Source organism: Orcinus orca, chromosome 7 (assembly GCF_937001465.1).
Source record: "Orcinus orca chromosome 7, mOrcOrc1.1, whole genome shotgun sequence".
Classification (NCBI taxonomy): Eukaryota; Metazoa; Chordata; class Mammalia; order Artiodactyla; family Delphinidae; genus Orcinus; species Orcinus orca.
Window position 1 is genome coordinate 66,611,611 of NC_064565.1, and position 14,986 is coordinate 66,626,596.

Genomic DNA, 14,986 nt, shown 5'->3' on the forward strand with positions numbered 1-14,986 from the left:
AGAATAATAATGAAGAGGGTGTATTTTATTTAGAATCTCTCCCCAGAATTCCATCTCCTAAGTATATTTGGATGTGAAAATTTTGCAGAATATAACAGGCAGACCAGCTCATGGGGAATTGCAAGGCAGAGGTCTTTGTACCTGTTTTTGTAGCCTCACAGTCTCTGCTCCTTCCTGGTCTCCTCTGCCATGGGCCCCTTGCCTCAGTGCCATCCACTCCTGCCCTTACCTGCTTATTAACCGTTTCCCATCAGGGGGTTCGTAATCTAACGTGTTAGTTGATGCTGACTTAAACTATGGCTCCTTTTAGATGAAGCTGCATTGAGAGGAGTCTCTTGACAAGAAAAGATGGCATTTTTACATTCAGAGAGTAGACCCTCAGAACGCAAACCTGTGGTCTTGTCCTCTCTCTCTCCCCTATCATCACACTTGTATCCCTTAGAGAAAAGCCCTGTAAAATGGTCAAATGGGTTAAAAACAAAACACAACAAAAACTTGATGGCATATTAGATTCCATGCAAATATTCATTTATTTTTTCAACAAAGCACTTCTGATGTTCCAGGCATTGATTTAGGCACCAGCAAAACAATGGGAAGGAGACCCATGGGGTCTTTGCCCTCAAGGAATTTGCAGTCTAGGAAGCTCACAGAAAAAAATTTCAATATAGGGCACTGCTCATGTGCCAGCTAACCTCTTATGAAAGAGTTTATGATTTCATATAATTACCAGAGAAACACTTTCAGGTATTTCCTATTGTTAATCTCATTTTATTAGGGAAACTGACCTAGATACATTAAATAACTTATCCAAGATTATGAGGTTAATATGGCTTAACTCATGTCAACCCAACACCAAAAACAAGACTATTAACCACTGGCTCTAGACTGTAGAGCCAAAGCTTGTATAACTCCAAAGCAAACTTACAAATTGAAAAATTATACAGCTAACCCATAAACAACATGGGTTTGAACTACATGAGTCCACTTACATGTGAATTTTTTTTCAATAAATATGTACTACAGTATTACAAAGTCAGCACTTGGTTGAATCCACAGATGTGGAACTGTACATATGGAGGGCTGACTGTAAAATTATATGAGGATTTTCAACTGCAGCAGAGGGTTGGTGCCCCTAACATGCATATTGTTCAAGGGTCAACTGTATATTAATAATTTCCAGGTAAGCGCTACACTTGCAAATTCTTTTTACCATCAATCTGACCACAAGAGAGAATTGGTTGTGGTTTGCTAGTCTGGGGACCTGGGTTCTTGTTTCAGTCTATTTCATCTGTCATTAATGTTGATACAACATGCTATTCTTGTACATCTTTATTTACCCCATGGGTTGGGCCTTGTTATGTGTGTGCTTTACACTTTATATGGAAATATTCTACTATAAATATACTTTATATATTTATACTGTAATACTACAATTATTCTCCTCTTCTTGCAAAACTTCATGTTGTTTCTCCATTTTCTCCTACCCTTCCATTTTCACTATTTTCTGGTTGTTTTGTACTTCTCTCTTATACTTTTTCTTCTCTGCATTCTGTATACCAATCTTGTTCTCTCTCTCCATGCTGTATACTGTGCCCATTCAAGTAATACAATCTACAGCTACTGCTTCTTCACTTCCCTTCATCTTTTGTCTTAATCATCTTTAAGCATATAACCTTTTCTCTTCATTCCTTTAAATCTGCTGACACCTATACTCATCCAGGGATTTTTTTCTTCATTTACTTATGCTACACAAAAAAATTCTTTCAGTACAAAAGAGCTGCTTCTATGTTATGCTATTAAAAAGAAATTTTGATTTCTGTTTTGTTTTGAAAGCAGTCCTAAAAGCAGTGTGGTACTGGCAAAAGAATAGCTACACCAATCAGTAGACAGAACAGCAAGCCCAGAAGCAGGCCAGGAAACTTAAGAACTTATTTTCAAGGGAGTATCAGAAATTAATGGGAGAGATAGATTATTCAATAAGTAATGTTGATAACATTTGATGTTCGGAAAAATCTATCATATTAGATCATTATCTCATATAATGTGCCAATTCTTTTGTATTTAAAAGTGAAAAATTAAAACTGTACAAGAGGAACAAAATTTAAGCTGAAGGAGCAGGACTTAAGCTTTAAGGCAATGTAAGAAATCAAAAAGAAGATTGGTTAATAGATTTCACCATAAAAATAAACACACTAACATCACCAAAATTCATGAAGATTAAAAAAAAATGACAAACTAGGAACAATACTGCTCCAAGTATGATAAAGGATTATTAAAAAACTTCTACAAACAAATAAGAAAAAAGGCTAAGACTCCAGAGGAAAAGTACACAAAAATAATAACCAGCAAATCATCAAGGGGAAACACAATAAATAATACCAAATTATTAAATTATTTTCAGCCTCACTGGCAGTTAAAGAAATGTAAATAAAATGCTTTTTTCAAAAATTTGCAAAGACTTTTAATAAATAACACTTCGTGATGGAAGGAGTGCCATGAAATGGGCATGCTAGCTTTTGATGGGAACCATAAATTTGCTTCTGGAAAGCAATTTAATCATAGCTATCAAAAGTCCTAAAATATGGATACATTCCAATCCAATACTTCCACTTTAAGAAATCAATCTCAAGGATAGACGCAATAACAGTTAAATACAAGAATGTTGACTGCAGCATTACTTATCAAAGCATTAAGAAAGAAAGAAAGAAAAAGAAGGAATGAACTAAAATGTTTTGCTTAACAGTAATAATAGTTAAATTATGGTATCTACTTATCATTGACTATTACACAGCTATTGACTTGCACTGGAAAAAAATTAATAAAGGGAAATTTTTATGTTACAATGACTGTAAAAAGCAGAAAATAAAGTTGAATAATTGTATAATATTGTTAGGTAAAATACAAAGGAAATGCATCAAATATAAACTATATTTTCTGCATTGACAAATTATGGGCAATTTTTAATTTTTAATATTTTTCTCTATTTCCTAGGGTACTTTTTAAAAACAATAACTACACTTTATTCTTATATTTAAACAGAATTTTAAAGAATAAAGCAAAAAGGGACAGTTGACCACAATCATCACTCAGTTTCCAACTAATGAATGAGATATGTTCTAAAAATCTACTGGTAGGTCAGTTGTTCATAAATTGCAACATACAATAATATTAATACTAAGTCTCTAGGTCATCCAACAGAGTAATTTACTTAATCCACAATGTAGCTGAAGAAGACCAATTGAATTTTAATCGTTTTGGTAGGAAAATATGTCCCCAGTTCTAAAAGAATACTCTAGGAAAGCCTGGTCCTGTCATCACTGCAGGACTTCCCCGAAGATTCAACTGTGTAGACAAGTGGGTAGAGCAAATAGTCCTATTCTGAGAGTGTTCTAGATACAAGAATAAAACAGATTAGAAAGAAAGGAAAGTCAAAGGTTGCTGCTGACTCTTTCACGTTCCCTCCCAGACTTTATTTTGACTAAGGATAGACACTGGCAATATTACTTATCTTCAGGGATTTGGAGGAACGCATCATCCTGGGATTGAGGTACTTGACCCTTCCAATACAGGCATGGCTTCATTAGCATCAACCTGCAGCAACAGAGTTATCATTGAAATCTTCAGAGTATTTTCTTTGCTTATCCATTCTTAAAATGGATCTTTGTCCGATACAAAATAATTTGTTTGAAATAGACCTGAAGAGAGGGATGTAAGCAGATTTAAACGCACATTGTTTTCTCAAGGTATTTAAACCCATGATGTTATCTTCTACATATCTGAGATATTAAGACTTCAATGAGATTTACTTTTTGTAGCATTGTGAAAATAAAAAAGGTATATTCAGTTTTAAAATTCTATCCCCCCAGATTTTCATATTTTTTTTCCTACTTCACCTTTGTTTCAACAGATATTTCAGAATATACTTACTAATACTTGCTAGGCATTTAATATTTAGAAGCTCTTTAAAAATACCCATTTTAACAAAAAAAATCAGAAAGTAACAAACGTAAGAAAATTATGATGACCTATTAATTCCACACCTCAAAGATAACTTATTCAAGTTCTAAAAAGTTATTTTTATTTTTAAAATGGAATAATATTTCTATAGTTTTGGAACCTGTATGTTTTCACCCAATAATATACCATAAATATCTTTCTTTTCAATAGACTTTTACCAATTTCAAAAAACATACTTCTGTAACAACATAATACTTTAACCTTACAGAATAAGCTTATTCAAACCTTTGGACTGTTTGCAATTTTTTATTCTTATAAACATATTTATAATTAAATCTTTTCAAGATTAGACTCTTTAAGTGGAAGTTAAAATTCCAAAGACAGCTAAGTTACAGTTTGGTGCAGTGCAAGGCTATTTAATAAGGGAGTATGATTTACTAACCATTACATTTTATTTAATCATGGTTACAAACTAACTTTTATCCTTATTGTTCACTTCTTTTCCAGTTTTTCCACCTGTTGTTTTTTAGATACTTTTTTGACTTCTTCCTGTCACTGTAATTCTCTTCCTCTTGGTCCTGGCAAAAACTGGGTATTTTTTGTGTTTATTTTAACTTTCACATAAGAGTTTATGCTTATGAGAATACTTTTGGGTAGATTTTATGCAGAAGGTGGAACAACTTTGTGGATACATGTGTCTAATGGGAAATCTAGAGATGTGGGTGGATACTATAGCTAGTAAAATGAAAATATTAATAATAAAGGTACATTCTTTTTCATACACGTATTTTGCTTGTATGTTGAACTGTCACTCAAATGTACCTAACTTAATTGGACAAGGTATAAGGCATGCCAACTTCCAAATTCTGGCAACTCTAAACTCCTGGTAGCCATTCTGGAGCTGCTACTATGTATAGCATAATATGATTAATTGTGTTATTTTAAAATACAGCTAACTTTGTTCTAATATGCATTCCCCAGCCCCAAATACACATTCGCCTTTTCAGTCTTAAAAATGGACTTCTTGAGGGACTTCCCTGGTGGTCCAGTGGCAAAGAATCCGCCTTCCAATGCAGGGAACGTGGGCTCGATCCCTGGTCAGGGAACTAAGATCCCACATGCCCCAGGGTAACTAAGCCTGCACGGCACAACTACTGAGCTCGCACACCTCAACTAGAGAGCCTGCTTGCTGCAAACTACAGAGCCCACGTGCCCTGGAGCCTGCGCACCACAACTAGAGAAAACCAGGATGCCACAAGTAGAGAGAAGCCCGTGAGCTGCAGTGAAGAGCCCGTGCGCCGCAACTAAGACCCAACATAGCCAAAGATAAAAATTAAAAAAAAAAAAAAAGGACTTCTTGGTAGGAACAAATTTAACTACTACCTACTGTGATGAGAACCTAACAACTTCTGACAAAGTAGGACTTAGAGAAAGCCCTGAGTTTCTGTGCTAAGCCTGTGGGAAGGTAGGATGGGGGCTATTGACAAGGGAAGGAGAAGCACAAGGGAAAGTGTGCTTAGCCTCTGTCTTCTAAGACTCCAGATTATTTCAGAATAAAAGAGTTACATTTTTGTTTTAATCAAAGATTTCAGAGAATATTGCTAGAAAAAATTTAAAGTTAAAAAACTAATTTGAATAGATTCAGAAATGCAGAATTCATCAGATTATGTTATACAGACCAGTATGACTTAATTCTCCCTAGATGGGATGAACAATCTTTATTAACAGAAACCAAATTTATTGTCCAAAGTGATAACATACGAAGAAATACATATCAAAATCTGTTGCCATGAATTATAGTTTTTAACATTTTTATTACATTTACAATGTGTGTGGAACATTATAAGGATTTACAGTAGAAGCCAAATATTCCAACCCTTAAAAATCAAATAGGAAAGACTGGATGAATCATACATAAATATCTTTGAACACAAGCATTGGAAACATACATATGATTATAATTTTATAGCCTTATACAGGTAACCACTATATGTAACAGAACAGGCAGGAAGGGTAAGACAAAGGGGATAAAAGTCACTGGGGTGTGAAATAACTATAGCTGGGTGGTACAGAATAAAAAGACAATATTGAAAATATGATTTGTAAAGGCTAAAATGTCCTGCAAAAACATAGCTATCCCCTATGCACAACTGTGAGGTAGAATTCTCCCCACCCCGTTTTCTGGTTTCTTGACCACCATTTGGGGGATTTTCCTGTCCAGATGGTTCTCTCTCACACTGCTGTACCTGGGAATGACTAGTAGTACATGTTCTTTACTACCGCCATTGAACAGAATCTTTTCAGTTATCAGTCTTATTTTACCTACTGAAAACGGGTGGCAAAAGTTAGTAACATAAACTAATGCTGTTTCTTCTAGTTAATATATCACCATGCTTGGGTAAGTACTTTAATCTTTCAAGGAATTAAATTAATTCTAAAATTCCAGGGATAGGAACCATTTGGGGAGCTGTTTCAGGCAGACAGGCATTTGCTTCCCTCAACACCAACTGCCAACCGTGAAGAATGCCATTTCTATCCCAAACCCACTTCTAATACTTCAAATATGGGTCATAAAAATAGTTTACACCTTTCTACACATTCAAAATATGGTGAAAATCCAGGACACAGCACAACCACAATGAAAAAAGGTATGGCAGTTTCTTTTAAAACTACCCTGTGACACAGAAATTCTAATCCTAGGTATTCAAGAGAAATGAAAGATTATGTTCACGTAAGACTTTCGTTAAGAATAGTCATAGCAGCTTCATTCATAATTGCCAATACTGGAAACTGCCCAAGTATTTATAAATAGGGACGTGAATAAATAAACTGTAATATAGTCATAGAATGGAATACTTCTCAGCAATAAAAAAGGAACGAACTATTGATACACTCAACCACATGGATAAATCTCCAAAACATAGTAAATGAAGAAGGCTTCTAAGAGTACATGCTGTGTGACTCTACTTATACAAAGATCTAGAATGCACAAATCTGATTTACAGTAGAATAAAGAAGAGGATGCTTGTGGGGACAGGGGGCGGGGGGAACAAGGACTGACTGGAATGGCCATATGGGAATTTTCTGGTAACATTTTATATCTTGATAGCACCGTATGCATTTGCCGAAATCCAGCAGATACACACTTAAGATTTATGCATTTCACTGTATGCTAATTTTACATAAAAGTAAAAATGTAAGCAAACACTGAATTCTAGTTAATGATAGGTATGCTAAAGTATTTAGTAGGAAGTGTGTAGATTTCTGAAATTTAAAATGCATCAAAAATAATCTGGATTGATGAATTGATAGATGGATAGGTATGTGATAAAGCATAATGCTAACTAGCATCTGGGTGGTGAGTACACTGTAAAATTTTAACCTTTTTATGTTTGAAAAATTTTATAATAAAACGTTGGGGGAAAAAATCCAGGGTGCAATGCTTGCCAAATAATGTTGCTGAGAATTTCATCATTGATCTCACAGCAACATAACCATCAAATTCATCCAAACAGTGTCAACTTAGAAACTTAAGAGTTTGTGAAAGGATATTCCTGAGTGTGAGGTGAGCAACCAGTTTTCAAATCTATGCTGACTGATAATTGTCAAAGTGATACTTCGATCTCCTCATACCTTAATAAAAATAATACATATATTGATAGTATATTCTGAGCAAGTTTCTTGGCTGTGTAGACTAACATAAGAGTTAAGATGAAAAAACATTAAGGGAAAAACCAAGCATAGACATTTTTACTGACTTCTAAAACAACCAGGGTAACAGTAATAGAAGAGATGTGTAGAACCGAAACGTGATGTGAGGCTTGATCATAGTGAACAGGTCTCTTTTTCTGAATGGAAGGACATCTGAACCGTCCACCTGTCTCTTCAGGGAGCAACACATTTAGGGACACCCTAAAGAGATGGCATTTGACTTGTAAATACTTCTAAAGTGGCACCTTGAGATTCACCAAGAATGGCTTCAGAATTTAGCCTTTTGACAGAAACAGTTTTCTACATGCCTTGGATCCGTAACAACGCTGCTCGTAATACCTAAAGCTGGTAACTATTTTTAGTTATTTGCTAAGAATTCCTGTATCATGATACATGGGTATTATGTGTATTGCCTCCTAAGAGTTTTCTAACAAAAATAATCTTGATTCTTTTAAAATTTTACTTACTGCTTTCACACTACGTAGTCATGGTTGTGGCTTTCCTGTGATCTCTTAAGTTCTTCATGTTCTAGTACAGGCTCTGCTTTTTCTTGAAGCACACGGACTAGTTTTGACATGTTCTCGTCTGCTTTAAAATATTACGGTCGTGTTATTCAGCATCATATCTAGGACGCTTTTCAGTCTTAAAACATTCCCCCTTGTTTATGCTATTTCATGGAGCACCCTTAGTTCTATCAGCCTCTATTACAGGACCAGTCTTTTTCTGTTATTATCACTACCCAAGTTTACCAGGATTACTCTTCTCTAACCATAACAGCACTAACGGTGGCCAGATTCATGCTCTTGTTTCTATAGGTTCGTGCTGACTCACTAAGATCCTAAGTATGATTTTTACTTACTTTCTTACTTATTGATGGAACTGTGTCATGTTCTGTCAACCTCAAAGTAGATGATACTCCTCATTTGTCCTCCATCTGGCTGGCCTATCATCCTGTCATAAAACAGTTAATTTGTCAGATTTAAAAGGCTTGCTATTTACTGCCAAGCTCGTTGACCCCACCCTTGGCATTTTCAGTGTATAGAATGGAGGGAAACGGAGCATTGGGAGGTGAGCAGACAAGGTTCCCTTTCCCCCAAGACCCCATGCTTCCACCTGTGACAAGAGCAAGATTAAAGAATGCTCCATTTTCTATTCTGAAAAGATAATACCTTCCACTTTGAAAGACATTTTGGCTTTCAATACTTTTTTAACATGATTGTACTTCATTCTTAAAATTATTTGATATGATTTCTCTATTTTACAGATCCAGAGAAATTTAGTGATTTTTTACCAAGATCAGTAAATGACAAAGCCAGACTTTGAAGTCAGGTATTTAAACTCCAAACTCTTTGCATTATATTCACTATAGTTCTTATTTTAGCCTTTATGATCTTTCCTCTACTATTCTTGCCACTATTCATGTATCTTAGCTAAAACTAGATTTTCTGTAGCACACACTAAAGTCAAATAATGTCAGGTGTTTTATCTGTGCTTCATTTTGCCTCATCAAGGTATTCATTGCCCTACATACCAAGAGCGTATTTTCCACTCCCATCTGGAGCTTTTTATTTTTAGAACTGAAAGTTAACACTGGTTAAGTTTGCTAATTAGGTTAACTGGTCAGCTATGTTCCAGCCCATCTTCGTAATCCTAGAGAATTTTTCAAGGTTTAAGCAAAGACATCCCAATCATAGAACTCTTGTCATTGATGATATTTACCGATGTTAATTTCCTCTACCGTTTTCAATAGGCTCAAGATGGGGAGGACTTTAGCAATTATAGTATGCTTGGTTTTTAGTAACCTCAGTATTTTATTACGGTCCTGTGAGGACGGGAAAAGTACACAGTAATTTCCAATCTCTCTGGCAGAGAACTTACAGTGTAGTAGAAAATCCTGAATTCTTTCTCCAAATGCAGATGGTACAGTGAGACAGGTTCACAATCAATCATGACATTTGTTACAGTGGGTTTATGTATGATTTACTCAGCACCATCAGAAAAGTAACTGTCACGTTCACATTAAGGAGAATGCACTAACTATAATAATAATACACTAAATAGCACATCCCACACATGAACTGACAGGGTAATGAAACAAACGACAAACACGTTAATACTAGGTAACACTTTGGAGCACTGGCCAATTTAAAGGCCTGTGAAGTGAGAGAAATATCCAACCTTCTACACAGCAAGGAAGCCTAGAACTGCCACTGATATCTTAGTTGGCAGGCTGAGCAGTTTCATCAACATGACCAATGAGCTACAAGAGTAGAACAAGGTCACCAACAATGAGGACTGGGAATAAAGTCAATTTCATCTGAAATGAAGTTATCATCTTCACATATCATAACTCTGCCGGGTTAGACTTGTGTGAAGAACAGAGGCCAAAACTGTCCTTAGATATGGAGCTTACACGGGAACAAATACATGACATGAAGTCAAAAGGAAAAAAACAAAACAAAATAAAGCTGGCCCAATTAACATTTCAGTAATTCCCTGAGATGAGCTAAAGTAATGTGGAAAGTTGCAGCATATACCAATTAGAAATGATGGTTCTTTCTCCATTATATCTGCGGGGCTAATGTTAATTTATGATGTACAAAGAACTTGTCATTTCAAACAGATTGCAGTCACTTCCTTCACAGGTATTCCAAGTGAACTATGACCTTATGAAAAAAATCACACTAGGGCACTGTTGGGTTTTCATTCATAACTGTCTATGTGTATACGGATATACAAATAGAAAGTAGCAGCACAGTTACAAATGAAAAGCAACAATATTTATTATGTGATAAAAACATATTCATCTTCATTTGAACTACTCAAATTACAAATATTTCCAGATGTGCCTTATTTCACTCTTGCTGTAGACAGGATAGCTTAAGGCATATAAAATTAACTCATTTGACAATCAGTAGGCGAGTTGATGGTAGAACTAAAGAGTCTCTTTACTTACAGTCAAATTCCCTTCTGGCAAAGTCTTAATAAAAACATTCCAATTCTGTGAAATTCAGTAAGAGAAATAGATATTGAATACAACTAAGTATCTAAATTAGCCAGTATTTAAAATACCAAATGACTTCCTGATGAATAGATTCAGTCATAAGTCAGTCCTAACTTTAGGAAATCTGTTTAAAACATACTTCAGACTACAATACAAGAGGGATTATTACTAATGCCTACAACAGACCATTCACATACAGGGGAACTGAGAAACTATTATGCATGAGCAAAAGGCTGGGAACAGGAGAAGTCAGGCCCAAAAGATTCCTTCCCTCAAAAGAGCTTATAATGTAGCAGGTACAGACATAAACAACTGTAGCGCGTGGTTAGCACCATCATGAAGACTGAAATGAAGAATCACAAACATTTACACTCACAAAAGTTAAGCCCTAAAAGACTGAGGATTATCGAATATAGAAAAACCTTCCTGGATGTTCTCAGAGCAGTGGCAGCATGAGAGGGAACAGCTGAATGTGGCCCCAGATTTTCTGGCATGTCTATTAAAAAAAGGCTGCATCTTTTACCAAAATTACTCCAAGAGGTGAAAGGTGGAAAATATGATAAATAACTTCACCTAGGTTGGAATGTCAACTAGGTAGCTGAAAGTACAAGCTTAGACTTTTGGACCAGATATGTAACCCAGGACACTGGGATAAAATAGAAACCCTAAGGATGAGATACTTCCAGAAGCATTCTGAAGACAGAATCAGAGAGAGCACATTTTAGTAGATGCATTTTAAGTAAGACTTATGTGACTGGACTCAGTTACAGCAGAGGATAACATCTTCAAGGGAGAAGACACTGTCTAGGAAAGGTTGCTCAATGGTATAAATGCTGCGGAGGCAAAGAAGGATAAGGGATGCAGACTGAGAAAAAAAAGTCATTCAGTTCGGTAACTGGGAGCCCATTGAGAACCACTGCATTGCTGGTCTGTGTAAAACCAGACTGCAAGGTGCTGAGCAGTGAGTGATGAGGGTGCAGGTCAATGGATATGGATTTCTCCAAGAAGTCTGGCAGTGAAGAAGGCTGGAGAAACCAGCAGGCTCAGAGGGAGCTTTTTGCATTAGAAGATACACAAGCATTTCTGTAGACAATGAAAGGAACCAGCATACAATTCTTTGCATAATTTTGTATTGATCACAGACTACAAATTGTTTTTAATCTTTCTCAAAAACATTTTCTGAAATAAAAATTAACAAAAAATTATGTTTTTACCATTTAAACTTAATATAAACTTAAAAGCACTAACATTTTATAAATTTTATTTCTAAAAGAGTTGTACAATTTTTGTTATTATACCACTTCAGAATCTTGCTTCTAGTCTATCTTGAGAAATTTAATTTTATTAACAATTGCTATTTTAGTTCCTGAAAGATTACTCTGATATAAAGGATTACACTTAAGTAACTATGTAGGCCTTCTTCCCCAGCCCTCCTCCCCCAGAAACAAAATATCTTCAGGGTAGTTAATAATTTGGATAACATTTTTCAAGTTGAAGAAGAGAAAAATGAGAAATAGTATTCCATTATTCATAAGTTCTTAAAGATCTAAATTGTTCTTCACAATAATTTTTCATGATAAAACATGCTTATTTATTATATACACATGCTTACATATAAATTTCCTGGCTAAAATACATGCAACCAACATGAAAAAACAAATACTAAACCATCCTCACAATGCTAAGAATGCCCTTTTAAATAAGGCACTCATGTTTGGAAATAGATATAACCACCAAATTAAATAAAATGTTTAAAAGAAGCCTTTTATTAAGCACAAACAACTTTTATACATTATCAATACAAATAGGAAAATGTTTTTAATGAATATGATATATCAAAAATCTGAAGGTTTTCTTCATACTGACACAATAAAAATAATCAATTTTGAAGGAGAATTACAAAGTAAAATTTTGAGGACACCACTGTCTACTAATAACAGTTTAACTATAGTCTAAATTTACTACATCACTCGGGGAGGAAGGGCAACCATTTTTTATAGAGAGAATTCCTAAACTCTTATTAGCACCATTCAAAGCTTATTATCAGTTATTAATCTACAAACTGACAGGTCAGGTAAAGCTTTAAAGCAAGTTTTCAGTGCAATGTTTACAGTTCCTTCTTTTAAGATAGTTGGAGTCTATGGTCTCAAAGCATGTTAAATAATTCTGCCTTGGTAGTTACAAGATGTTAACACATGGAGAGAAACGTGTAATGGAAAGAAATGAGGCTTATCCTGGCTGTGAAATGCATCTTAACATATTGTAGCTGATGCTGCAGTATGCCAACGACATGCGGGATTATGAACTGCAGATCTGCGGGAAGAAGGCAGCTATTAGCTCTCTGTAGTCATCATTTCGGGATGTCTCAGCTGCTGCCTTTTGAGACTAACTAGTTTCATCCTGTCTCTGATGTGTTCTGCAGTAGAAGCCATGTCACTTGGACTCCCAAAATATTGTTCAGTTCTAAAAATCAAAACAGAAAAAGCCCAGTCAGATTAATACAAATCCATTGACTGTAGTGAATGCAAAAGGAAGCAAAAATTACCATAAAAATTACCTACGTGGTATGGTGTTAGTTCTTTTTGCAGACCATACTGTTTACCTCTGAGTAGCAATTTGGTAGGAGAAACATTTTTTAAAATGGCATAATATATATTAAGACATGTTGAGAAAAATTTATTAGAAGTATAAATGTCCTATCATGTACACTTATGATAATCTCAATAAACCAAACAATTCAACAAATAAACAAAACAATGCAACATTGTAAATGTTATACTTTTAGCTTGGGGCCCATAAGCATACACAAATATAAAATTTGTATGTGTACTTCAGTGCTAAGGGCTACGGACACCAGTTGTCTAATATAGCTACCAAGTAAAATATCCGTTTAATGTTAAGCCATCATTTGGGACATTAATAGGTAAATTATTTAATTTTATCCTATCTGCAAAGACAGTATTCAGAGTCACAGAATCTTTTAGAGCTCTACGAGTTCTTGGAAATAATCTGGTTAAGCTCCTCATTTTTTAGATCAGAAAACTAAGACCTGGAAAATTAAATGACTAAGATAACACAGTGGAAAAAACAGAATTTGAACCTAGGTCTTCAAGCAGTGAATCCAGAGAGACCACCTAATTTCTTTTATTGTTCTAGGAGAATGTTACAGAAGATAAATCTGACTAAGCTTACTGTCAAACTTTACACAGCATAAACAAATTATCATATAAAAGGGAATGAAATAATAATCGCAAATATTAAAGTTGTGAAATTAGAATATACAGCCCTAACTTACTCTTTTATCTTAAAAATGAAAATGACACATGAACTATTTGTAGAACACAGGAGGAGAAGCCCAAGCAAAAATACCAGGGGTAGATGCTCCGAGGATGACTTAAGTAGAATGAGACCGACTTTATGACAACTGGTTATGAAACACAGAAATGAGATTTTGGCGAGGGGAGGGGGGGGTTCCTGGAATGGAACAACCAGAAGCACCCCACTAATACTGTTACCAGCTGAATTTATAAACTTTTAGATTTTATTCTCTTTTATACATTGGAGATATACATGACTTTAAGCTACTTCTGATTGTTCAAGTTTAGGTACGACTAGAGATTATCTAAGTACAGACTATGAATAGTATTTGTTCCTGGGCATAAAGTTATATCTTCTCAATATCAATTCCAAATAATCATTTGAAGTTCATGACACAGTAGTAGTGCCACTTACCATGTGTCACAATTGTTTTAAGTAGTTTATATACATTTAGCTCATTTAATTTCCTCGCTCTTGTAACCTGAGGAGGTATGGAAAATATATCCCTATTTTTATTTTTATTTATTTATTTTTTTGCGGTACGCAGGCCTCTCACTGTTGTGGCCTCTCCCATTGCGGAGCACAGGCTCCGGACGCGCAGGCTCAGCGGCCATGGCTCACAGGCCCAGCCGCTTCGCGGCATGTGGATCTTCCCGGACTGGGGCACGAACCCGTGTCCGCTGCATCGGCAGGCAGACTCTCAACCACTGCGCCACCAGGGAAGCCCCATATATCCCTATTTTTAGATGAGGGAATTGAGGCACAGAAAGGTTAAGTGGCTTGCCCAAGATGTCATAGCTCATAAGTGGCGGAGCTGAGATTTAAACCCAACAAATCTGGATCCAGAGTCCACAATCATACCCATTACACTCTGTTACAATGTAAGGATACCTGTATTCAATGGTTTGGTTTCTCTATTGTTTTATTTTTTATTTTTTTGCGGTACGCAGGCCTCTCACTGTTGCCGCCTCTCCCATTGCGGAGCACAGGCTCCGG

At 35.5% G+C, this 14,986-nt stretch overlaps 1 protein-coding gene across 5 annotated transcripts in view; it reads right to left on the reverse strand.

Moving 5' to 3' along the window:
* Positions 1 to 5,777: 5,777 nt before the first annotated feature.
* SESTD1 (SEC14 and spectrin domain containing 1) overlaps positions 5,778 to 14,986 on the reverse strand; it is a 142,980-nt gene continuing 133,771 nt past the window's right edge. For all 5 annotated transcript variants that reach the window (XM_004267380.4, XM_033423659.2, XM_033423660.2 and 2 more), the window contains one exon: positions 5,778 to 13,135. In XM_004267380.4, the coding sequence (XP_004267428.1) occupies positions 13,006 to 13,135 (130 nt within the window). In that variant the 3' untranslated portion in view covers positions 5,778 to 13,005. The remainder of the gene's footprint in view (positions 13,136 to 14,986) is intronic.